The sequence below is a fragment of the Scyliorhinus torazame genome, chromosome 19, assembly GCF_047496885.1.
Source record: "Scyliorhinus torazame isolate Kashiwa2021f chromosome 19, sScyTor2.1, whole genome shotgun sequence".
Classification (NCBI taxonomy): Eukaryota; Metazoa; Chordata; class Chondrichthyes; order Carcharhiniformes; family Scyliorhinidae; genus Scyliorhinus; species Scyliorhinus torazame.
This window is the reverse complement of record NC_092725.1, coordinates 129475533-129501397: the sequence shown is the minus strand read 5'-3', so window position 1 is coordinate 129501397 and position 25865 is coordinate 129475533. Positions and strand designations below refer to the sequence as shown.

The 25865-nt window shown below is 44.6% G+C and overlaps 1 protein-coding gene across 3 annotated transcripts in view; it reads left to right on the top strand.

Annotated features, from left to right (window-relative positions):
• kcnd2 (potassium voltage-gated channel, Shal-related subfamily, member 2) overlaps window positions 1-25157 on the top strand; it is a 610750-nt gene extending 585593 nt beyond the window's left edge. For 2 of the 3 annotated variants that reach the window (XM_072485223.1, XM_072485224.1), the window contains 4 exons: window positions 2167-2262; window positions 14287-14346; window positions 19111-19358; window positions 22511-25157. In XM_072485223.1, coding sequence (XP_072341324.1) covers window positions 2167-2262; window positions 14287-14346; window positions 19111-19358; window positions 22511-22688 — 582 coding nt within the window. In that variant the 3' untranslated portion in view covers window positions 22689-25157. The remainder of the gene's footprint in view (window positions 1-2166; window positions 2263-14286; window positions 14347-19110; window positions 19359-22510) is intronic. The other variant, XM_072485225.1, reaches the window with a different exon arrangement.
• The last annotated feature ends 708 nt before the right edge of the window (window positions 25158-25865 follow it).

Below are 25865 nucleotides of genomic sequence, written 5' to 3'. Positions count from 1 at the left end.
CATTCCGTTGCCAGGGCCGGGCGACACCATGGACACCACACGTTAAATTTAACTGTGAAGCAGAGGGAGACCCACACTTTCAGCAAACAGGTCCCAGATCCGAGGTGGGAGGCATGACTGCCTGAAATCAGCTCCTTTCAGCTTCCTCCCCTACCCCTCGAATGTGGCCCAGAGCTTCTACTTGCCCCCTGCCTGCAACTTACAGTCCTGATTGTAGGCTTGATGATGCTCCCCTCTCCCCCATGCCCACCACCGATTGCTGAGGATCATCCAGGCCATGTCATTCTGCCACCACCCAGCTGCTGACCGGACTGTTGATCTAGCTGCCTGTTAACCTCCCCAATATTCTTCAACTGGGGCCATGCCATGGAAATGGGCAGTGCCTTCAGATCCTCACCCTTGCCAGATTCTTCACCCACTAACACTCCAACACCCACACAGCGTTTTACCGATACACAATCCTGATGAACCCGTATGCTTCCCGACTCCTAACTGTGCAGCATAAATTGCCCCACTGCTCCCAGTAGCTGGAAATCAGGAAAGTCTTCTTTTATTGATTTTTCTTTTATTGATGCTGCCGGGTGGCAATGCTCCAATTATCCCAGAAGCCCTTGCATTCTCTCCTGGCCTCCTGCCGCTCACACTTGCTCGGCAAACTCCCCACTTCGTGCATCATGAGTTAGTGCAAATGCAACAAAAAATATTTTAAACTACTGGAGTCAGGTGCAGACACCAAATGAAAGAAACAATGAGAATAATGTTTAAAAAAAGGAGGAGGCATCTCCAGCAGAGATGGATCTTTAAAAAAAAAATCACTGCAGGGGAAGGATACTGTCGCAGGAATGATGTACTGGAGAATGAGAGAGAACACACTGCATAAGCGATAAGAGTGAATAAAGAAATCAAGGGAATAATGAGATATCCAGTTGAATAAACTGAAGAATCAGACACAGTTTGAACAGTTGGATATCTGGACATAATGAATTACATACATAGAACATACAGTGCAGAAGGAGGCCATTCGGCCCATTGAGTCTGCACCGACCCACTTAAACCCTCACTTCCGCCCTATCCCCGTAACCCAAGAACCTCTCCTACCCTTTTTGGACACTAAGGGCAATTTATCATGGCCAATCCAATTAACCTGCACATCTTTGGACTGTGGGAGGAAACCGGAGCACCCGGAGGAAACCCACGCAGACACGGGGACAACGTGCAGACTCCGCACAGACAGTGACCCAGCGGGGAATCGAACCCGGGACCCTGGCGCAGTGAAGCCACAGTGCTATCCACTTGTGCTACCCTGCTGCCATACGAAAGAATAGTGTTCCAACTCATTGTAAAAACTTCAAAGTGAGCTGAACAGGTTCTCTTTTGGATATTTTTATTGTACGAAACCTAACTTTTCAACGTCATTAGGGGGTTAGGTTTCTTATTTCCAGATGCAAAGAGACTAATACTTGTTAAGGTCCATGCCCTGGATGCCAGTGGAGAATCCTTTAGCAATATGGACGGCCAAACACTACCAGCCGTTGACCACTTTCCTTTCGTAGAAGATCCCTTGCTGGGATCAATTATATTAGGTAAGATTTCAGATCTTCCAGAACTTGTGACAGAGACTTTAGCCTGCTCTTAACTCCAGTCTTTCTAGAATTAGGGGTCACTGTTCAAAAATAAGACAGAGATGAGGAAAAATCTTTTTTCTCTCTCAGATGGCCGTGATTCTCTGGAACCCTAATTTTGGGGGTAGGCAGGAATGTGGGGTTGAAGTTACCAATCGGATCAGCCATGATCTTATTGAATGGCGGAGCAGACTCAAGGAGCCAAGTGGCCTACTCCTGCTCCTAGTTTGTATGTTTGTAAGAGTATAAAGATCAAAAGATCTGTCTCCTGATGTCTTCTGGCTGTACTTTCTTGTGGTCCTTGACATTGGAGGAGTAGATCTAGCAAATCAGCAGACATCTGTTGATTTCCCAAACCTCATCCCCGCACCAAATGGGAAACAGGCTATTCACCCTCAGAAACCTCGTGAATTGTGATGCCGATGTATTTTGCGGTGTCTACACAAGTAAAAACAACAGAGTTCATTTACGTTGAAGGAGAGTTTGAAATCTTTTTATTAATTGGCTACAATATTTTCAAGTTATTGTTTCTTGATTTTTCTAGATGTCCAACGATGAAGAACAAGCCCTCGTTAGCAAGTCAGGGCCTTCATTCCAGAGGCAGCACCACCATCTCTTACATTGTTTGGAGAAGACTACGGTAAGGAATGACACCTGACGCTTCATGAAAACCTGGAAGTAAAATGAGCTCATCCTCTCAGAATTAGCTTTGATGTTTTGCATTTTTGCTTGAAAGCTAATTGTCTTAAGATTATGGTGTATGTTTTGCAGAAAATCATTTGCCCCTTCGCTGTAAAGCTACACCAATAGACCTTATGAAAAATAATGTTACGCAGCGCCACGTCATCCTTGCTTCACCTTTACCACCTAGCCAACCTTTCACCTCCCATGGGAGCAAGAATAAGCCAAAATAAGAATATTCCAGATAATAAGTAATAGGATATAGTGATGCCTAAAATAATGTCATAAAAGAATGAAACCTTTGAGAAACTATTTTGACTCCAGGATAAAATTGCAAAAGTCTTGAGGACATTTGATTGCTTAGATTTTGGTGATAATTTAGATTTAAATGATTTGATTGTTCTATTTTTTCTTTGGAAATTTGCCAAAACCCTTTTTTTGCGTGAAATAATTTAAATTTGATACACCAACTTGTTTTATTTATTCATTTGTGGATGTATTACCCACTCCTAATTGGCCCTGAGGAGATAGCGGGGAGCACCTTGTTGAACCATTGCGGTCCATACAGTGAATGTGTTTCTACAGTGCTGTTAGGTCGGGAGTTCCAGAATTTCTATCCAACGTCAATGAGGAGAAGTGATATATTTCCAAGTCATGATGCTATGTGACTTGAAGGGACATTAGCGGTGGTCGTGTTCCCATGTGCCTGCTGCCCTTATCCTTCTAAATAGTAGAAGTTGCGGGTTTGGGAAGCACTGTCAAAGAAGCCTTGATGATTTGCTGCAGTGCATCTTGTACACTGCTGCCGTGTTGAGTTGGTGGTGGAGGGAGTGAATGCTTAAGGTTTGGATGGGCTGCCAGTCAAAGCGGGCTGCTTTGTCCTGGGTGGTGTTGAGCGTCTTCAGTCTCGTTGGAGCTGCCCTCATCCAGGTGAGTGGAGAGTATTCCATCACACTCCTAACTTGTGTCTTGTAGATCGAGAAAGGCTTTGGGGAATCAGAAGGTGAACTCCTTGCCCCAGAGTTCTCAGTCTTGGGGTATTGCTGTGGTAGCCATAGTGTTTGTGTAGTTGGCCCAGTTAAATTTCAGGTCAATGGTGAGCCTCCAGGATATTGATGGTAGGTGATTTGACAGCGTTAATGCCAATGAATGTCAAGGGCAGGTATTTAGGATCTCTCTTGTTGGAGATTGTCATTGCTGGTACTTCTGTGATACGGACATTACTCGTCACTTTCCAGCCCAAGCTTGAACTATGTTCAGACCTTGCTGCATGCACATTGCTTCATCTGAGGAGTTGAAAATGGAACTGAATACCACGCAGTCATTGACAAACATCCCCACTTCTGTCCTTATGAAGAAGAGAAAGTGATTGATGAAGCAGCTGAAGATGGTTAGGCCGAGAAAGCAATGTCAAAGATCCCTTCCATCGCTTTGCTGATGATTGAGAGTAGCCTGATGGGGCGGTTATAGCCAGATTGGATTTTCACTGCTTTTTGTGGCATATGTCAAAGCTGGGAAATGTTCACTACATGCCAGTGTTGTAACTGCGCTGGAACAACTTGACTGAAGGCACAGCTGGTTTAGGAGAACAAGTCTTCAGCACTACAGCTGAAATGTTGGCAAGGTCCATCGCCTGAACTGCATCCAGTGCATTCAGTTGTTCTTGATATCATGTGAAGTGAATTGAATAAAGCTGAAAACTAGCATCCTCCATCGGGGAGGCTGAAATAGATCATCAAGTCGGCTCCTCTGGCTGAAAATGGTCGCACATGCATCACCCTTGTCTGTTATGCTCATATATTGGGTGGGATTTTCCAATCACGCCCGCCCCAAGACCCGAAATTCCAACCCGAGGTCAACCCGCCAAATTTCCTGTCCCAAAAGCGGTAATTCCTGCGGCAGGCGGGACCAGACAATTTACCCCATTGGGTCCAGTATCACAAGAACATAAGAGTTAAAAGCAGGAGACGACCAGACAGCATCTTGGGCCTGCTCTGCGATTCAGTATGATCATGGTTGATCTTGCGCTTCCAGTCCAGGGAAACTCTTGTTACCCATATCCCTTGATTTTGTGAGAAACCAAAATTTTGCCCCTCGATATTCGATACTGGTGCATCCACAACCGTATGGGGTAGAGAATTCCAAAGATTGACAGCCCTCCGAGTGAAGAAGTTTGTCTTAATCTCAGCCCTAAATTATTGGCCCCTTGTCCTGAGACTGTGCCCCCTTGTTCCCAATGCCGCAGCCAGGGGAAATAGTGCCTCAGCATCTAAGGCTGTCACACCCCTTCGTAATCTTGAATGTTTCAATTTTTTTTTTTTTATTAAATATTTTATTGAAAATTTTTGGTCAACCAACACAGTACATTGTGCATCCTTTACACAATATTATAACAACACAAATAACAATGACCTATTTTATAAACAAAAAATGAATAAATAATAAATAACAAAAATGAAAACTAGCCCTAATTGGCAACTGCCTTGTCACAAGTAACACTCTCCAAAAATATAATTTAACAGTCCAATATATAATTATCTGTAGCAACGACCTATACATACTATACAGTATATATTAACAACCCTGAGAGTCCTTCTGGTTCCTCCTCCCCCCCCGATCCTGGGCTGCTGCTGCTGCCTTCCTTTTCCCATTCCGTCTATCTTTCTGCGAGGTATTCGACGAACGGTTGCCACCGCCTGGTGAACCCTTGAGCCGACCCCCTTAGGACGAACTTAATCCGCTCTAGCTTTATAAACCCCGCCATGTCATTTATCCAGGTCTCCACCCCCGGGGGCTTGGCTTCTTTCCACATTAGCAATATCCTGCGCCGGGCTACTAGGGACGCAAAGGCCAAAACATCGGCCTCTCTCGCCTCCTGTACTCCCGGCTCTTGTGCAACCCCAAATATAGCCAACCCCCAGCTTGGTTCGACCCGGACTCCTACTACTTTTGAAAGCACCTTTGTCACCCCCATCCAAAACCCCTGTAGTGCCGGGCATGACCAAAACATATGGGTATGATTCGCTGGGCTTCTCGAGCACCTCGCACACCTATCCTCCACCCCAAAAAATTTACTGAGCCGTGCTCCAGTCATATGTGCCCTGTGTAATACCTTAAACTGAATCAGGCTTAGCCTGGCACACGAGGACGACGAGTTTACCCTGCTTAGGGCATCTGCCCACAGCCCCTCCTCGATCTCCTCCCCCAGCTCTTCTTCCCATTTCCCTTTTAGTTCATCTACTATAGTCTCCCCTTCGTCCCTCATTTCCCTATATATATCTGACACCTTACCATCCCCCACCCATGTCTTTGAGATCACTCTGTCCTGCACCTCTTGTGTCGGGAGCTGCGGGAATTCCCTCACCTGTTGCCTCGCAAAAGCCCTCAGTTGCATATACCTGAATGCATTCCCTTGGGGCAACCCATATTTCTCGGTCAGCGCTCCCTTGAATGTTTCAATGAGATCACCTCTCAATCCTTCTAAACCCTGGAGAGTTTAGGCCCAATTTACTCAGCCTCTCATTGGGCACCCTCCTCATCCCAGGTACCAATCTAGTGAGCTTTCGCTGTACTACCTCCAATGCAAATAAATCCTTCCTTAAATATGGAGACCAAAATTTTACAGAACACTCCGGGCATCGTCTCACCAAAGCTGCGTGCAATTGTAGTGCGGGTTCTTTATTCTTGTACTCCAACCCCTTGCAATAAAGACAAATATGCCATTTGCTTTCCTGATTGCTTGCTGTGTGTGCACGCTGTACTTCTGTGTTCCCTGTTACAATACACCTAATTCTCTGTATATCAACATTTACAAGTTTCACACCTTTAAAAAAATATTCTGCTCTTCTATTCTTGCCATCAGAGTGAATAATCGCATACTTCACCCACATTATACTCCATCTGCCACCATGTTGCCCACCCAGTGAGCCTGGCTGTATCTCTTTGCAGCTTTTTTGCTTCCTCCTCACAGCTTGCATTCCTACCTAGTTTTGTAGAACTTAGATACATTATTCTCTTTGTCTAATTCATTAATATAGATTGAATATCGTGAGGACTCGGCCCTGGTCCCTGCAGCACTGCACGCACAGCCTGCCAACTTAAAGATGCCCCATTTATTCCTACTCTCTGGGACGGGATTACCCGACCCCCCGCCGGGTCGGAGAATCGCAGGGGAGCGGCGTGAATCCCGCCCCCGCCGGCCGCCAAATTCTCCGGCACCGGAGATTTGGCGGAGGCGGGAATCGCACCGGTCGGCGGCGCCCGCCCCCCCCCCCAGCGAATCTCCGGCCCGCGATGGGCCGAAGTCCCGCTGCTGTAATGCCGGTCCCGCCAGCGTGAATTAAACCACCTCCCTTACTGGCGGGACCAGGCGGCGCGAGCGGGCTCCAGGGTCCTGGGCGGGGCGAACTGGCCCGGGGGGTGCCCCCACGGTGGCCTGGCCCGCGAACGGGGCCCACCGATCCACGGGCGGGCCTGTGCCGTGGGGGCACTCTTTTACTAGGCGTCGGCCGTGTAGGTCTCCACGATGGCCAACGCGTAGGTGACCCCCCCCAACGCATGCGCGGGAATGACGTCAGCAGCCGTTGACGCTCCCGCGCATGCGCAGACTTCGGCCGGCTGGAGGAGTCCCTTCGGGCCTGGCTGGCGTGGCGCCAAAGGCCGGAGGGACGGCACCACTGTGGCGCGGGTCTAGCCCCTAAAGGTGAGGGCTTGGCCCCTAAAGGTGCGGAGAATCCCCCCCCCCTGCTTTCTATCCATTATCCAGTCCTCTATCCATGCTAATATATCAACTCCAACTCCATGAATCCTTATCTTGTGTGTTAATATTTTGTCATTGAGAATGGAGCTGTTCATGGAAACTCCTTTTCATATTCGATGTTTAAGTGTCCAGTCATCTTCACAACTAGATGTGGCAGGACTCCAGAACGTTGGTCTGCTCTGTTAACTGTGGGACCGCTTAGCTGTCTATACACATGCTGCTTCCTGCTTTTAGTCTTCATGCAGTTTCCACATTGTAGCTTCACCAGATTGTCACCGAATCTTCCGATACACCTGCTGCTGCTTTTGGCATACTCCTCTACATTCCTCATTAAACCAGGATTGGTCCCTGACTGAATATTAATGATAGAACAAGGGATATGCTGGGTCATGACATTTCGGATTTTGGTTGAATACAATTCTGCTGCTGCTGGTGGCCCGCAGTGCCTCATAGATCCTCAGTTTTGATCAGCTGCGCCTGTTCTGAATCTATCCATTTACCACGGAGGTAGCATCACACAACACGAAGGAAGGTGTCCTCAGCGTGAAGATGGAACTTCATCCCAATATGGACTGTGCGCTGGTCACTCCTACCAATACCGAAATGGACCGATGCACCTGAAACAGTAGATTGGTGAGGACGAGGTTGAATGAACTTTCCCTTGTGTTGGTTCTCTCAGCACCTGGCACAGGCCCAGTCTTGCAGCTATGTCCTTCAGCATTCTGCAGCTTGGTCAGTGGTGGCGCTACTGAGCCACTGTTAGTGAAGAACATTGAAGTGCATTCTCTGCCCTTTTCTGCAGATCCAACAATACCATTATTCAAAAAAATCACTTTACACAATATGCTTTGGTATTTATAACAAAATTATTTTTAAACCATGGAAGAATTGCATCAAAAATAAGAGCCAAGATATACCGAACAAAAGAATTTGGCTAAATAATACAAATTATAAAGATATTTGGAAATATTGCCAGGGCATCAGGGAAGCCATAATGCAAAGATCTTGGGTGAGATTCTTCCATTATCGGCGGGGCGGGCAACTCCGGCGGGAAGGATTGGCGTGAACCACTCCGGCGTCGGGCCGCCCCAAAGGTGCGGAATCCTCCGCACCTTCAGGGGCTAGGCCCGCCCCGGAGTGGTTGGCGCACTGCTGGCCGGCAGGATAGGGGATTGGCACCACGCCAACCGGCGCCGGAGGGCCTCCGCCGGCCGGCGCGAGTTGCCGCATGCGCGGGAGTGCCAGCGTGTGCTGGCGTCATCCCCGCGCATGCGCAGAGGGCTTCGTTTCCGCACCGGGAATGGCGGACCGGTACAGCCTCCGGTGCAGAAGGATAGAGAGCCCCCACAGCACAGGCCCGCCCGTGGATCGGTGGGCCCCAATCGCGGGCCAGGCCACCATGGGGGCACCTCCCGGGGCCAGATCCCCCCGTGCCCCCCCAAGAACCCCGGCGGCCGCCAGCGCTGCCAGGTCCCGCCGGTAAGGGACCTACTCCAATTTACACTGGCAAAACTGGCAAAAGACGGGTGGGACTTCGGCCCATCGCGGGCCAGAGAATTCGGGCAGCCCCGGAGCCCATTGAGTCGCGCCGGTCCCCGCCATTCTCCGAGGCGGGCGGCGCGACTCATGCCGGACCGATTTTTGGGGTGCCGGAGAATTTGAAGGACGGCGGGGGCGGGCTTCGCGCCGACCCTCGGCAATTCTCCGACCCGGCGGGGGGTCGGAGAATCCCGCCCCTTGTCACAATGAAGGAAAATGAAACTGGAAGAAAATATCATTCCTTGCTATTGCAGGATAGATAGATTCTGGAAACTCATTTAACAGCAGCATTGAAGTGTACCAGAAGCACAATTTCAGCTGAGGAATTGTACATGTATCAAGCAACTTAAGGAAGAAGTTTCAAAATATGGATTGTTTTAGAATATGGAGATTTGGAAAAGTACAATGAAATCCGCAAAATAATTTAGCATTCGAATGTTTTTTTAATAGTTTTACTTTTAGGTACCAAACTATAAGCCAGACATTTCATTTACCTCGAGATGTTACTGAATGGGAAACCAGCCATATTACCAATGACAGTAACAGATCACGTTTCTCTCCTGAGGATGATAAATTCACAGCATAGTGCTTAGCAGCTGTGCCAATATTTTGCTTTTATAAAGCAATGTCAGCAACTCCCCAGCCCCAGCATGACATTATGTTTGTTACAAAGGAACATGGTCCTAATAGAAGCTTACATTTTCATTCTCCTGTCAAATATTGAAAATTATAATTTCACACCCAGTGTAATACCATTTATGGAATATCAGTTGTGGGGCAATAATACTAACAATCATCTCCAGAGAATAAATGCGTACTGTTATCATTTTCAGCACAAGCCCAAAGCAACAGAAATTGTTCTGATCACCGCCCTTGAGACAGTCAATCTTGTAAACTTTTAGGTCATGTCATCGCTGCCGATATTCATGAATTCTGGCCCATGATCTTAGCTGGCATTGGTAATTGAGATTATTTCCCTGAAGTGAAAATGCAAATCTTTCGTATTGTGCACAAGCAATTGTTATTCATCTCTTTCGGTTTTCCAATTCGTAGCTTCGTGTAATTGAACTCAGAAAGGAAAAGCACATGCAGGGGATGTTATGCCAGGAGTAATCTGCAACCAATGCTTTAGCTGCTGGAACAATTACCTCGATCACAATCACCTTGCAATATTTCAGTCAGTGGTTTCGCTTCTAGCAATTGGCAACAAAAAAAAAAACACTTTGCAAAGTACCATGCCGTACAAATCGAATAGACATTGGGAAATAAGCATTTAATGAAAAACAACTATGAGTTAAGGACTTTGTTAAAATAGTACATAGTGTTAAAAATACCACGCAGGAAGCTCAGCACCCTCGTGAGGAATGAGCCAAGAATCACTCAATAATTTCTCATTTTCATGGGCCATCAATCTGTTTTATTAACCTTCTGTGTTTGCATCTGTGGGAAAGTATATGCCAACCAGTGTCTGAAGTTGCAAGATAATTTGCATGACTTGGAATGTTTTCTGATGAAATGAGCAAAGGAACCTTATTGTTTGTAGTACTGTGTGTTTGGTCTTTGTTGTCTGTATAATCTTTCTCGAATTCTAATGTTATTTTTATTTATATGTATGCACCCATTAAGGTAACAGGTGTTAGTGCTGGGAAATGGAAACAATGGATAACATTTCCCATTTTGGGCACCTAATTTCAGCATCAATTAGTTCCAGGTCAGATATGAGAACAGGTTAGACTCAGTGTTCTACTTTGCTTTAGTAATGAGCCTTAACTGTTAACCGGGGAGGAACGCCACACTGCGCCATAGTGGCTTTTTAAAATTTACACCCATATAGTTATTTTGACTCCTCTGAGTTGGATTGCTAATTGAGTATTACAAAGAACAAAGAACAAAGAAATGTACAGCACAGGAACAGGCCCTTCGGCCCTCCAAGCCCGTGCCGACCATACTGCCCGACTAAACTACAATCTTCTACACTTCCTGGGTCCGTATCCTTCTATTCCCATCCTATTCATATATTTGTCAAGATGCCCCTTAAATGTCCCTATCGTCCCTGCTTCCACTACCTCCTCCGGTAGTGAGTTCCAGGCACCCACTACCCTCTGTGTAAAAAACTTGCCTCGTACATCTACTCTAAACCTTGCCCCTCTCACCTTAAACCTATGCCCCCTAGTAATTGACCCCTCTACCCTGGGGAAAAGCCTCTGACTATCCACTCTGTCTATGCCCCTCATAATTTTGTATACCTCTATCAGGTCGCCCCTCAACCTCCTTCGTTCCAGTGAGAACAAACCGAGTTTATTCAATCGCTCCTCATAGCTTATGCCCTCCATACCAGGCAACATTCTGGTAAATCTCTTCTGCACCCTCTCTAAAGCCTCCACATCCTTCTGGTAGTGTGGCGACCAGAATTGAACACTATACTCCAAGGGTGGCCTAACTAAGGTTCTATACAGCTGCAACATGACTTGCCAATTCTTATACTCAATGCCCCGGCCAATGAAGGCAAGCATGCCGTATGCCTTCTTGACTACCTTCTCCACCTGTGTTGCCCCTTTCAATGACCTGTGGACCTGTACTCCTAGATCTCTTTGACTTTCAATACTCTTGAGGGTTCTACCATTCACTGTATATTCCCTACCTGCATTAGCCCTTCCAAAATGCATTACCTCACATTTGTCTGGATTAAACTCCATCTGCCATCTCTCCGCCCAAGTCTCCAGACAATCTAAATCCTGCTGTATCCTCAGACAGTCCTCATCGCTATCCGCAATTCCACCAACCTTTGTGTCGTCTGCAAACTTACTAATCAGACCAGTTACATTTTCCTCCAAATCATTTATATATACTACAAAGAGCAAAGGTCCCAGCACTGATCCCTGTGGAACACCACTGGTCACAGCCCTCCAATTAGAAAAGCATCCCTCCATTGCTACCCTCTGCCTTCTATGGCCTAGCCAGTTCTGTATCACCTTGCCAGTTCACCCCTGATCCCGTGTGACTTCACCTTTTGTACTAGTCTACCATGAGGGACCTTGTCAAAGGCCTTACTGAAGTCCATATAGACAACATCTACTGCCCTACCTGCATCAATCATTTTAGTGACCTCCTCGAAAAACTCTATCAAGTTAGTGAGACACGACCTCCCCTTCACAAAACCGTGCTGCCTCTCACTAATACGTCCATTTGCTTCCAAATGGGAGTAGATCCTGTCTCGAAGAATTCTCTCCAGTAATTTCCCTACCACTGAAGTAAGGCTCACCGGCCTGTAGTTCCCGGGATTATCCTTGCTACCCTTCTTAAACAGAGGAACAACATTGGCTATTCTCCAGTCCTCCGGGACATCCCCTGAAGACAGCGAGGATCCAAAGATTTCTGTCAAGGCCTCAGCAATTTCCTCTCCAGCCTCCTTCAGTATTCTGGGGTAGATCCCATCAGGCCCTGGGGACTTATCTACCTTAATATTTTTTAAGACACCCAACACCTCGTCTTTTTGGATCACAATGTGACCCAGGCTATCTACACCCCCTTCTCCAGACTCAACATCTACCAATTCCTTCTCTTTGGTGAATACTGATGCAAAGTATTCATTTAGTACCTCGCCCATTTCCTCTGGCTCCACACATAGATTCCCTTGCCTATCCTTCAGTGGGCCAACCCTTTCCCTGGCTAACCTCTTGCTTTTTATGTACGTGTAAAAAGCCTTGGGATTTTCCTTAACCCTATTTGCCTGGATGCTCCTTACAAACTCCGCCCCGTCTAAGCCCCTGGCACTAAGTGAGTCCCAGTCAATATTGGGGAAGTTGAAGTCTCCCATCACCACAACCCTGTTGTTTTTACTCTTTTCCAAAATCTGTCTACCTATCTGCTCCTCTATCACCCGCTGGCTGTTGGGAGGCCTGTAGTATACCCCCAACATTGTGACTGCACCCTTCTTATTCCTGATCTCTACCCATATAGCCTCACTGCCCTCTGAGGTGTCCTCTCGCAGTATAGCTGTGATATTCTCCCGAACAAGTAGCGCAACTCCGCCTCCCCTTTTACATCCCCCTCTATCCCGCCTGAAACATCTAAATCCTGGAACGTTTAGCTGCCAATCTGCCCTTCCCTCAACCAGGTCTCTGTAATGGCAACAACATCATAGTTCCAAGTAGTAATCCAAGCTCTAAGTTCATCTGCCTTACCCGTAATGCTCCTTGCATTAAAACATATGCACTTCAGGCCACCAGACTCGCTGTGTTCAGCAACTTCTCCCCGTCTGCTCTGCCTCAGAGCCACACTGTCCCTATTCCCTAGTTCTCCCTCAATGCTCTCACCTTCTGACCTATTGCTCCCGTGCCCACCCCCCTGCCATACTAGTTTAAACCCTCCCGTGTGACACTAGCAAACCTCGCGGCCAGGATATTTATGCCTCTCCGGTTTAGATGCAACCCGTCCATCTTATACAGGTCACACCTGCCCCGGAAGAGCTCCCAGTGGTCCAGATAACAGAAACCCTCCCTCCTACACCAGCTGTTTAGCCACGTGTTTGTCTGCTCTATCTTCCTATTTCTAGCCTCACTGGCACGTGGCACAGGGAGTAATCCCGAGATTACAACCCTCGAGGTCCTGTCTTTAAACTTTAAAATACACCCACTTCTAATTATAAATGTGCCGCTGCTTTTATTTATGAAACACACATGTTTTTGGAAGTATTAAAAGCGCCAGACAGCGCCCACGGTGAGACAGGTTCGAACTTACAGTTAAGTTGATGCTATGAAGTAACTAGTTTTTGCCCCTGGATGCACAGCTGCAAGGATGAACACTAACAATGCCCAAGCTCATCCCAGTCAGGTATAGAATCCAGAAGTAAAAGTGCTAGTCCACATGCCACCACTCAGTTACCTAATGCAAAACTTACATTCAAACCCACAAATGATATCCTGTAAAGCCTTCCTTATTTACGTTAAATATTCCACACAGAATAGAAATAAATTTACTTGGCCCACTTTACTTGATGAATGCTTGCGTTGAAAGGACTGTCGCGTAGGGAAATCTAAAGGCTTTTCGTAATATTCAGTAAAGTCGTCAATAGACTTGGCTATTTTTCCACCCCACATCAGGAGATGGTAATGGAAAAACTATTGAAATTTCACATAGCCCATTTTGATCAGGACATTGTTTTCCAGTGCCGTTTAATAATTTTTTGAAGTCTCATTCTGTCAGCTAAATGCCAGAATAGCAAATTTAAAAACTTGGCATTGAGCAGGTAACTATTGAAATTGTTTTCAGTCCCTTTTTAAAGCCTTAAATAAATTCAGTAGCCTACTCTAAAGGTATTACTTGTGAAAGAATAGTTAAAGTGCAATCATCTCCCATACATTAGTGAAACAGGAGACTTTTAAACCACATATAACGTCTGCTTAAATATGCCCTTTAAAGATAGTTTAAGCCTTATTTGTCCAAAATTATCTTTTGTGAAGAAAGGTCATTAAAATGCTACTAACAATGACTTATTATTAAATATACCTGGAATGTTCTGACAAATAAACGTAGATATTAATGGTGATTACCTGTATAAGACTCCCAGTTAATGAAGGTATCAGAAGAGATGCTGGTGTTTTGTTCAGATATTTGAATATACTCATTTAAACTGTTAAGATGCATTAGTTATTGTTTCTTTTTTGTTGGCATGTTACCATATAGGGATTGTCCTATCTTGTGGATGATCCCCTCTTGTCAATTCGGTCTTCAGCATCCATTAAGGTACCAGTTTGATTGTTCGTGTCAGAACTATCTGAATTTAAGTGTCTGTAACTCTGCATTTTATGGTATTTGTGCTGTGGCTGTTGATGCTTTGACAGTCTGAAGATGTGTGTGTTGTATGCTGGTATTCTGTGATTGTGCAAAAGCTTTTCTGCTGGTTACTTGTTTTGCTGTTTTAATGGGGTTAGTGTCATTCCCTCTAGAATGTATTGACCCACTTAGCTTTAGCGCCCACTGTTTGATAAGCGTATATGGCAATGATAGTGACAAATGAAAGCTGGTAGGTAATATTTTGTCACATACACTAAGTACATCACTGATATTATGACCTAGGATTTTAGACATCTTTTCACTCTTAATGCTGCAGAAATACAATGATCTATTTCTGGTTGAAGGGATTGTGGCAAGTGAGTACAAATGATTCCAAACTTTAAACTTTGGGCAGTAGAAGTTTAAAGTTGATGAAAATAAATTTGAAAGCAATGGACAAATATGTGTATATCTATATAAACATGTGGTTGGTGATTTCTGCATAAAATTGTACGAGATCCAAGAAAGTTGAATATTTTTTCAATGTACCATTTATTTACATTCATTGAATATACAAGTATATTTAAATCATTTATAAATTTTGATTTAAACCTGATAGTTTTTCACAAATTTGGTGGTTCCAAAAATCCCTGGGGTTTCTGCCTTCTTCTGCTATAACACAATAGAAGAATAGCAAAATCCACCATGCAACAGCAGGAACCTGGCTTTGCTGGGTCTCCATTGTTCCTGTGAAATGCCAGCTTGTCTTCCGCAGGCTGGAAGCACAACTTATCCCTTGCAAAGTGAATGGCATCAGGAGGCGCACCAGGAGTTGGGACTTTCTACAAATGGAAATCCTGCTTCCTGGGTTCAGTTGGGGCCCAATAAAAAAACTGGCGACTGGGGCACCCAGTGAAGGGGGGGCCTCCAGATTAAATGAAGTGGACCCCGGCAGAGGGTGTCGGGCCAGGAACCCCCTGGACAACTGAAGAAAGGGGCTGATTTTTAATTTAAAACTTGATTGGTGCCTTTACGCAGAGGGCTGAGGGGAGCATGACTAGAATCTGGAAAACAAGTGTCAGCAACCCACCCACCCCATCGCCTGCCACAACGGCCATCGTAAGGGAAGACTCCAACTTCCATAAGCGCACGGCGCAGATGAGCACCAGGAATCCACCTGCAGTGCTGCTCGCACCTGTTTACCCCACCCGCAGCCACCGATTCTCCAAATTACTGCCATGGTCCCTGCTGAGGACACCAGTTGGTGCAATCCCAGCACAATGACCAGGATATAAATTGAGTAATTTTTGAATCAGTGGGTAGGATTCTCTGGTGCCCCAGCTGCGTGTTCATCGGCCATACCTCGTTTGTTGGTGACGGAGTTCTATCCTCCCGCCGCTTGTCAATGGGATTTCCTATTGAAACCATCCCTCCCACCGGGAAACCAGTTGACGGGTGAATCCCGATGACCGGAGATACCCGGCCTGTGTTTTTAATGAGCCTGTCACCGTGTCCATGCTCCTCAGCGTTTTATTAGAATTCAGTGAACTATGTAGCCACAATTGATTTTGTCATGTGAATAACAGGCAAAATGTTTTTGTTAAATACAAAGCCAGTTTGTCCAATTTCTGTACGCTGAATTTGAATAGCCATAATATTGCGGGATATCATTAATTATTTTCCATTCATTTCATTTCCTGGTTAAAAGAACTCATTCAGTTCTTTTATTTTTCTGTATTATCACAGTCATGATTGTCATATTTATTGTTTTGGTCAGCTTGTTTAACTAATACTGTGGTTGCATGGACTGAATGACTTGCATCAAATGATCACGCCTCAAAGAAGGAACTAGCTGCTATGATATTTGCAACGTGCCGTGCCGAAGGTTACACCTCTTAGCCTTGACTGCGTGATAAATTGATCATTGGGGGAATTTTAACAAGTGATTTGGGGTCAGGTTGGAAGGGAAAGTGTAACATCTTCGAACGGGTATCCAAGTCACCTCAAATCCAGCCGCATCTGATTTTGAAGGAGATGGGGCAAGGAGTCGGCAACCAATCCACTCCCAGGAGGTTGGTTTGTTGTTGAAACCTCCTCACAATCACCTCTAACCTAGCAATCACCTCCAACCTCCTTACAATCACCTCCAACCACCCCACAAATCACCTCCAACCTCCCCGCAATCATCTCCAACCTCCTCGCAATCACCTCCAACCTCCTCGCAATCACCTCCAACCTTCTCACAATCACCTCCAATCAACCCACAAATCACCTCCAACCTCCCCACAAATCACCTCCACCCTCCCCACAAATTACCTCCAACCTCCCCACAATCACCTCCAACCTCCTCGCAATCACCTCCAACCTTCTCACAATCACCTCCAACCAACCCACAAATCACCTCCAACCTCCCCACAAATCACCTCCACCCTCCCCACAAATTACCTCCAACCTCCCCACAATCACCTCCAACCTCCTCGCAATCACCTCCAACCTCCTCACAAGCACCTCCAATCTCACCACTATTGCCTCCAATCTCACCACTATTGCCTCCAAGCTCCTCGCAAACACCTCCAACCTAGCCATCACCTCCAACCTCCTTACAATCACCTCCAAGCACCCCACAAATCACCTCCAACCTCCCCACAAATTACCTCCAACCTCCCCTCAATCACCTCCAACCTCCTCGCAATCACCTCCAACCTCTTCGCAATCACCTCCAACCTCCTCGCAATCACCTCCAACCTCCTCGCAATCACCTCCAACCTCCTCGCAATCACCTCCAACCTCACCACTATTGCCTCCAAGCTCCTCGCAATCACCTCCAACCTCACCACTATTACCTCCAACCTCACCACAATTAACTCCAACTCACCTGTGATTACTCCCAACAGCCATTCTCTATCCATCCCCACCACCACCACTAACCCCACCTTCTCCTCGACTTTTCCATTTCAGGAAGTCTTCCTTGGTTGCAGACCGCCCAGTCTTATCAGTCAGGCTGATTTTTCAGTGGGTTGGGGGAACCGGGGAAAAAAACATGGCGTGTAATTAAAACGCTTGTTTATTTGGGAGGAAGCTGTGCTTCTGGGTTTCCTGACTATAACATCCCCGCACCCTGCCCCAAAACCCCGCTCCAGGATTCACTCGTTTACCTGTCTTTTCCCCTGTTTTTGTCTCCAAAATGGACCTCTCAGACAGAGGAAATAGACAGCAAAGTTGTTGAAATATTCAAAAATCGGAAAGCAAGAAATAGAAAAGTTAGACTCAAGTATATTCACTAGAAATCATATAGAGTTACAATCAGAAAAGAAGGAAGGTTGAAATGGCAACATGTAGTTTTTTTTTAGTGTTTATTTAATATAACTTTATTACTGTGATACTAAGACTAGCATCCTAGAGAAATCTGGAATTCTCGACTTGTAACCAGCCTAAGAGTTCATTAATCAGTGATTTGGTGCGCAGTGAACGATGGGTGAAATATACCTTTGATCTGTAAGACTTTATAAAATACGATGCAGCCTATTACAAGAAATTCCATGAACAATTTCTATCACATTTCTTATCTATGACCAAGTGCAGAAAAATAGCGCATTATAATGCTTTTTTAAAATCCAATGTTTGCAATGACTCCCTCGGTCAGAACCAAGGTTGATTTGGGGTTAGTGTATCGATGCATATCCACTGTAGCACATTTTATTATTACTGACTCTTTTAAACGTGAACATGCAGAATCACTGATATTTTCTGCAGTCATCTATCTTTCCACCAACTGCAGCATCTTTACCGACATGGCTGATCAGGGTTGCCCAGATGTGTTGGTGGGCGTCAGTAGAGAATACTGCATTTCTGCCAAAGGAATGTATTAAAAACAGCGCTGCTGCAACACTGAAACAAGCAATTTGATTTTGCTGATATGAAATTGTATGGTGCATGATTGACATACAAACATCCTGACATGAAACACTATTGTCAGCTATTTTAAGAATCACTTCTAACCCGATTATTTTGAACAGGTTAAAAGCTTCATAAAATAGCAGAGTGGAATTTCATGCAAGTAGCATGACACCTGATTCCATGCTACGGTCTCTTCTGTGCTTTCTCTTTTGTTACTATTTGTCACCCATCATCATTAGAGTGGAGTTTACAGATCCATGCTCTCAGTGTAAAACCTCAACCCCTCTCGAGAGCTGTGTACAATGGTCAGTACACCTGAACGTTTTTGTGGAGTCTACTGACCTCTGTGACACACTCCCACTGTGTACCGCTGATGTGACAAATTCCATGTTAGGTGTTCAAATTTTGTGATCCTCTGCTTGCTGTAGATCCCTTCTGGGAAATTGGTCTGCTCCGACACCTGATTTACCGCGTGATAAACTCACTCAGTAACTCGTACTAACAGGATACTAAGCATTACTTAGCACAGGCGCCACAAAAACCTTATTGCACACCATTATCATCGCAACCTAAATGTGGGGGAAACAAGATGTGAAATCAGAGTAACAACAAATAGGTGGTTAGCTAATTGCAGTTTCTGCCGCCAGTGGAGGTCGATGTTCAAGATTGGAATTCAACAGTAAGTCCCTGCCAATGTGCCCAGAGTTTTAATCCATATTCAGACCCTGATTCGTCCTGTTGATATATTCTTTTAAAAAGAGGAAAAGTGCCAAGATGTCCCTGAAACTGATAAATAAAATGCTTTTCTATCTCTGTCCCTTTTTCTCTTTCATTTAGAATCACAACTTTGTGGATGAACAAACATACAAAGAAAATTGTCTAGAAGGATCTACAAGAAATCGATCAAATTCACACAGCTCCTCTCTCTTGTCTCAACATGGTTTAACAGGAACATGTTGCTCAAGGCGCAGCAAAAAGCCTTTCCAACTCCCAAATTCCAATATTTCTTGCAGCCACCCTGGAAGTGTACAGGAACTCAGTACTATTCAGATTCGATGTGTGCAGCAGAGTGCTCTCTCCAATAGGTAACTATGTCTGAATGTCTTTTTCTTTTGCAAATTACAGCTTAATAGCCCATTTTTTTAAAACTTAAAAAGTAAATATAAAAATATCTTCTTTATAAATTATAGAAACTAATACCACATCAATTAAATGAAAAGGTAATTGTTAACTATTTGGTAATACATGGGTGGTAAACCTGTACACAAAATGTAGGATTTAAACTCTTCTAACCAATGAATGACATTGGTCTGATTCTTCCGCTCTCTGGATCGTACAACCCACGATGCATATCTGGACCTCGCAGCTAACTCCATACACTGACTCCATGGGAATTGCCCGGGAAGTTTAAACTTCCAGTGGGTAATTCCCTGCTCTCCAGGACCCTCCAAACTAGTCTCCAATGCTAAGTTAGAATCAGAGACTTAGGACAGTTCAGTGGGACATACCTGGCTCGTTACCCAGGACATGTCACAGAGAAAGACCCTAGTCTAACTCCTGGGTAACTATAAAACCTACCGCTCCCCTCTCACCGAAACCGCTGACTACACAGTAGCTTATCCCAAAAACTGCCTCCCCTGACTCACACAACCCAACTATCCCTAAGCAGTTCTGACTACTCCCAACCACATGACTATCTTCGCACCACTTGACTATCTCCCAACCCAATTTGCACTATTACCAGAGGCAGCTAGCCATTTAAGTCATCAGCTGTGTCCACTGAAGTGGGATTTTAGTAGGCCGGAAGCGTGGAATCCGGAGTGTGCAGATTAGACCAGATGAGAGGAGATCTGAACTTGGTGGATTTGTTTGGATCGCCCTTGGATACAGTCCCAGAAAATCTTTTCAAGAGGCAAGGTACTCTTTAGGCATGGGATTGTTAAAAGTGAGCATGATTGTGCACTTTTTATGCACAAATTCATTGGAACAGTCAGACTATCAAGGAACTGTCCAGCTGGCAAGGAACTGTTAAGGAGCTGTCTAATTGTCAAGAAGCTGTTAGAGAGCTGCCCAGTTCTCAAGGAACTACTTAATAGAACTACTCTATTAAGTGTCAAAACTGTCAAGGAACTGTCCAAATATACACGGTGAGATGTCATGAATGGGGTAAGGGCAATGGATGGTGGGTAGGAGGCATGGATTGGCAAGAGTTGCCACTAAATTAGCATGGGGGTATGTGGGCACTGAGGTGTGGGTAGAGGACACAAAGTGATCATAGGAAGTGTGAAGTGGGTACGGGCAGGGATTGGCATAGTTTGGCATGAATGGAGCATATGGAATGTGTGGGGAATGACAAAGGTGTGAAGGCTGGAGGGATGTTTCTGGTTTTATTATTATATATTTATGTAAACACAGTTCCGAAGCATAGAGGCAGGCCTTGCGCCAAGCTCGCTTCAGCATCCGGCGGCCTCCGCACTCATTCGGAGGTCGCCCACCCCAGCTCCTATTTCAGACCAGCTCCTGACTGAAAATCTGACCTGCGGGCAGCCATTTTCAGAGGTTGGGTTCACCGGGCTAGGAAATCTCCCGACTCGGACAACCCAACCCGGGGGCAAAAGTCTGTGCCGTAATCTTACCTTAGGGCAGATGGTGCCATGAAAAGTGGCGGTGTGTTTTCTGCACCAATTCACTTTGCTGATCTCTATGTGGATTCCTGCCCTGAGGGAGTTCTTTGGCAGCATGGATCAGAAGTCTGGTCTTGTAAAATGTATCCAGGTAAGTGGGTAGTTTTCTATCTGGTCAGTGTCACATAATCGGAAGATTTAGGCAATTACTTTCAAGAACTTTACAAGTTAAAGTAGCATCTGTGTCAATCTTGTGCTCTGTTCATAAACTTACTGGGCAAGGTCGCACCCCTGGAGTAGGTCCACCTTTGGCCTAGTCCTGGAACTCAGTGTGCTAGAACACAGCTGCAAGCCTAGGCCTGAGGAAGTGGAATAGCCACCGGCATTGGACCGGTCTTGTTGCTGCCTTAAGATCTGCGGTGAGATTCCAAAGATGTCCTCTTCAGTCTTTGTGCCTGGGTTCTATAAACACGGAAAACTGAGTGGGCCGACACCCAAGGCTGAAAGCCAGCTCGGGCACCTCTGAAGTGGATGCTGAACTTTTTGCTGTAATTGAAACTTTGACGGGAGGACCAACATCTTTCCCTATCTTGGCTGGGTCCTCCATTTGGGAGGCTATGTTCTCCCGCCGGAGGTGAATTACAACTGCTCCCCCTGGGAATGCAAACCGGCAATCAATTCCTTCTTCCTTGCCATGCAAACTTAATGCATGGCATGGAAAACGAGGGATTCCCGGGGGAATCGCGATGTCGGGCTGCCATGTTGAGCGGGCGGCTCAATAGTGATTTCCTGCAGCCTGCCAGCTCCCCCCCCCCCATCAACGCTTGAGTGATTGGAATGCACTTAGTTTGTAGAAGCTGTCAATCACAGACCACTACGAGAAAGCTATGAATGGCTTACAAAGAACAAAGAAATGTACAGCATAGGAACAGGCCCTTCGGCCCTCCAAGCCCGTGCCGACCATGCTGCCCAACTAAACTACAATCTTCTACACTTCCTGGGTCCATAGCCCTCTATTCCCATCCTATTCATGTATTTGTCAAGATGCCCCTTAAATGTCTACAAACTAATTGCAGCTTTGATTCATTCATCTCCCTTCACGGTACAGTGGCCTAAGTGATGAAACCCCAATGTTTACAAGCATTGACCACAGCAAAGAGAGGTAAGTGCCAAGCACTAAGTGCATTCCAATCACTCAAGCGTTGATTTTGTGGAACCATCGGTAAGTTTCTTTTCATCTTTTCATTTCTTTGAATTAATCTGACTCACTTCAAGCTTGAAGAGTCATTTATCTGATAGAAAATATACAGTTATGATAATTGGAGAATGCAGTTTGATTTTGACTTTTTAAGAATGCAGTGTCCTTGATGGTGAGGCCTTTTAAAATACATTATATGAATCAATTTAGCTATTTCTTTTGCGAATCACTTTCACAAGGAAACAAAAATTTGAGGATTTAGCGAACCAACATATCGCCTATTTTAATGACCACTTTGAATTTGTAACAATTGCTTTCAGTATTTTTGTGAAACATTATTTAAACAGCTCACCGTAAGGTGGTCCCTGCTTTGCCAGTACTTGCAAGCTCTAACAGTGAGTGTTTATTCTTCCAGCCGATCCAGCTTGAATGCAAACGTAGAGGAAAGTGTCAAACTAAATTGTGAGCAATCATATATAACAAAAGCGGTAATATGCATGCCCAGCCCTCCTGCTACGACACCCGAAGGAAATAACCGACCTGACTCTCCGGACCAAGCAGAAATCAACATTGTAAAAGTGTCAGCGCTGTAAAAATCTTACCAAGTCAAACGTGAGCCTGGAAAGTCATCTGACCACCTGTGTTATGTTCCTGCTATTGGAGAAATAGAAAAGAACATCACAGACTGGAGAGCAAGAGGAGAGCATCAGCGTTTTCCCTGGTAGTTTTGCATTGTGAAGTTCATGGCAACAGTGATTATCGCACTGAAGATATTTATCAGTGAAGCTTGACATCAAAGTTATGTAACATTGGCAGTGAGATGAGCAAAAGGAGGTATCATTAAAAGCTTGCAAAATTCCTGCATTGATTACTTTGCAGTTGAACACAATGAGACATTTCCACTTCTGCTACCTTTCCTGCCCCAAAGGCTTGTTTTGTTATAAAAGTACACGTGAACTGGAAAAGTGTGCATGGGGTGAATAAAATACAAAAAGAACAACGATCGGTGAAACGTTCTTCTTCGCAGCAACAGTGGATTCAGCAAAAATAAAATGAACTTGTTTAAGTTGGAGGTTACTGTAAATACTGGACCGAGGACTAACATATTTTAAATTAAACCAAGACCACAAAATTGCATGTTAAATTTTCCTTGCGGCAATACATAGCGTTCTTTGTTTTTCCATGCAATGGGCTCGTACAACATTTTGCCAAAATCGGGGCCTGTTTCTTACCGGAGGACTATGTAGAGTTGGCCATTATTTACTAAAAGACTGTTTAGTTAACACCTGATAGAAAATCCGATGGCGGTAACGAGTGGTGGTTTATACTAACCACCTATATTACAATAAAACCTTAAGAATAATGAGCCTCAGATTAAAAACTGAGGCAGACGCAGCAAGACAGAGCAGAATACAAATTTTTACCCAGACTTTCTTTTTCCTGCTCAAGCTGGTACTGCAGCGCCTATAATAAGTGGGAACAATTTTCAGACCTGAATGAGTGGACTGCAGTTGATGTGTATTAAAGATTTTATCGTTTTTCATTTTGCAGATGTAGCAAGACTAACAGACTGTTTTCTCTGCATGGTCTCCCAGATTTATATGGGATTTAATGGATGGTATTCAGCAAGCTATGTACTCTTTTCATTTGTAGCTGTGGAAGCTGTTCTTCCTCCTATAAATATATGTATATTTTTGAGTCAGTATCTTCAAATATACTGAATTGCAGTATTAATTCCTTTTCTAAAAAAAAAAATTGGGGATTTTGGTGTGGCAATTTTGGTTCAACCATCGTTCCTTAAAATGACATTGGATGGTATTATGAAGTAAGGGAGCTGCCTTTATTCTCAGCCACAGCCCAAAGGAAAGATAACAATAATCTGCACTCCTTGGACAATGCTGAGTAGGCAGAGCACAGTTTCAGCAGAGTTAACCTGTTTACCCACCCCTATCCCACCCCACGGATAACCAAATGATACAGTGCTTCAAACAGAGGTTAGAAGGACAGAGTCTTCAATTTTGCATGATTGATATTTTCTGTGGCAAGGCAACGAATTTCCACTCCATTTTTTTTTCTTTTTGTAACGCTGTTGTACTTAGACTAATATATATAGTTTACAAATGTGAACATTGTTGACGTGCTGTTAAATGGGGTAGGTTGCTTGGAAAGAAAAATAAAAAATATATTGCGTTTTTGTTCAACGTTTCCATAGTTTGGTCTCTGGCTGAAGCACTGCAAAGTAATACAGCAATACTTCTTTAAAGATCAAATGAATATGTATCTGGTCGCAAATATAAAATTATTTGCTTAACACTCTTACAGCAAAGGATAGCAGAAGTTGCACCTGGAACTTTCTCATCTACACTTAAGTATTACTTATGCAAAAGTTTCCTTTCCGACCATTTTTTTAAATATAATGTCCTTAAGATGTTGTAAGAGTGACTCAGAAATCTTTGTCAGATTTACTGTCCTCAGTTGTAAAATGACTGTCGCAGTATGCATTGCAATGTGCTGTAGCTGTAAGTTTGTAGTGTATTATATGATTTCACTGTTTTGAATCTGAACAGCTTTCATAAGTTCTACTTTGGTGAAGCAGCATAATTTGTCACCTATTATGCTGGGTAACTAGACATCAAAATGCCTGCATGCTTCAATCGGGAGAGTTGGTATTGTAACTAGAGGTAATGCTTGATAAATCGACAGCATTCGTGTTCTGAACTACAGAAAGATGAAGTCTTGTAAAACTATCCATTGGTAAATGGTTCGAGGCAAGTAGTGGGAGAATAATGTGAGATAACAATGAAGTATTTTTGCAGACAGAGGATGTGCAATGAGAAAACAATGTATTTAATAGAAATAAGAGATACAGAGAATGTTTGAACTGAGCATCTTTATCTGTAAAATATATATCGAAAGATGTGTTGTTAAAATGCAAGAATTCGTTAGAACGAGGGATCAAAAATTATGCATTTTACATAATTTTTAAAAAGAAAGGCGCATCAGAGACACATGATGAAGAAAATGATTCCCATGTACACAAGTTGAGATTAAAATGTTTTAATTTTGGGCATGTGTGTTTTCTGTTGTCTCGATAATGCTATGTTTGAGGTATAGAGCGTATAGTCACTCATTTCAAAGGCCTACCATAGTTACATTCTAAAACAAAGTAAAACTTGATATGTAACATTAATCGGCAAAATCTGGGGCACACTGATGACGTACCTCTCTGAGCCAACCCACTGCTATTGCTACTCTGCTCTAAGGTTTGTCTGGTGCCCAGTCTTGGAGGAGTTGCATTTTCCTCCAGTTATCATACTGAGATAACTGAAGTTATCACCTTTAGCCCTTGCCACTGACTCTGTACCCTCGCCATCAATTCCAATCCCCTCCTTGGCAATGCTATGTTGGCCTTCATTGCACTGAGTACAAAACCAATGCAGCCTTGCTACAATTGTGTCGAGCCTTGGTGAGGACTCACCTGAAATATTGTGTACAGTTTTAGTCTCCTTATCTAAGGAAGGATATAGTTGCCAAAAAGGGAATAAATGATGGTTTACCAGACTGATCTCTGGGATGGCGGGATGGTCTTATGAGGAGAATGGAATGTTGGCATTTATAACTAAAGGAATAGAGTATAAAGATAAGGAACTGCTGTTACAACTATCTACGGCATTAGTGAGATCACACCTGGAGTATTGCGTCCCGTTTTGGTCCCCTTATTTGAGGAAAGATGTAGGGGCATTGGAGGCAGTTCAGAGGAGGTTCACTAG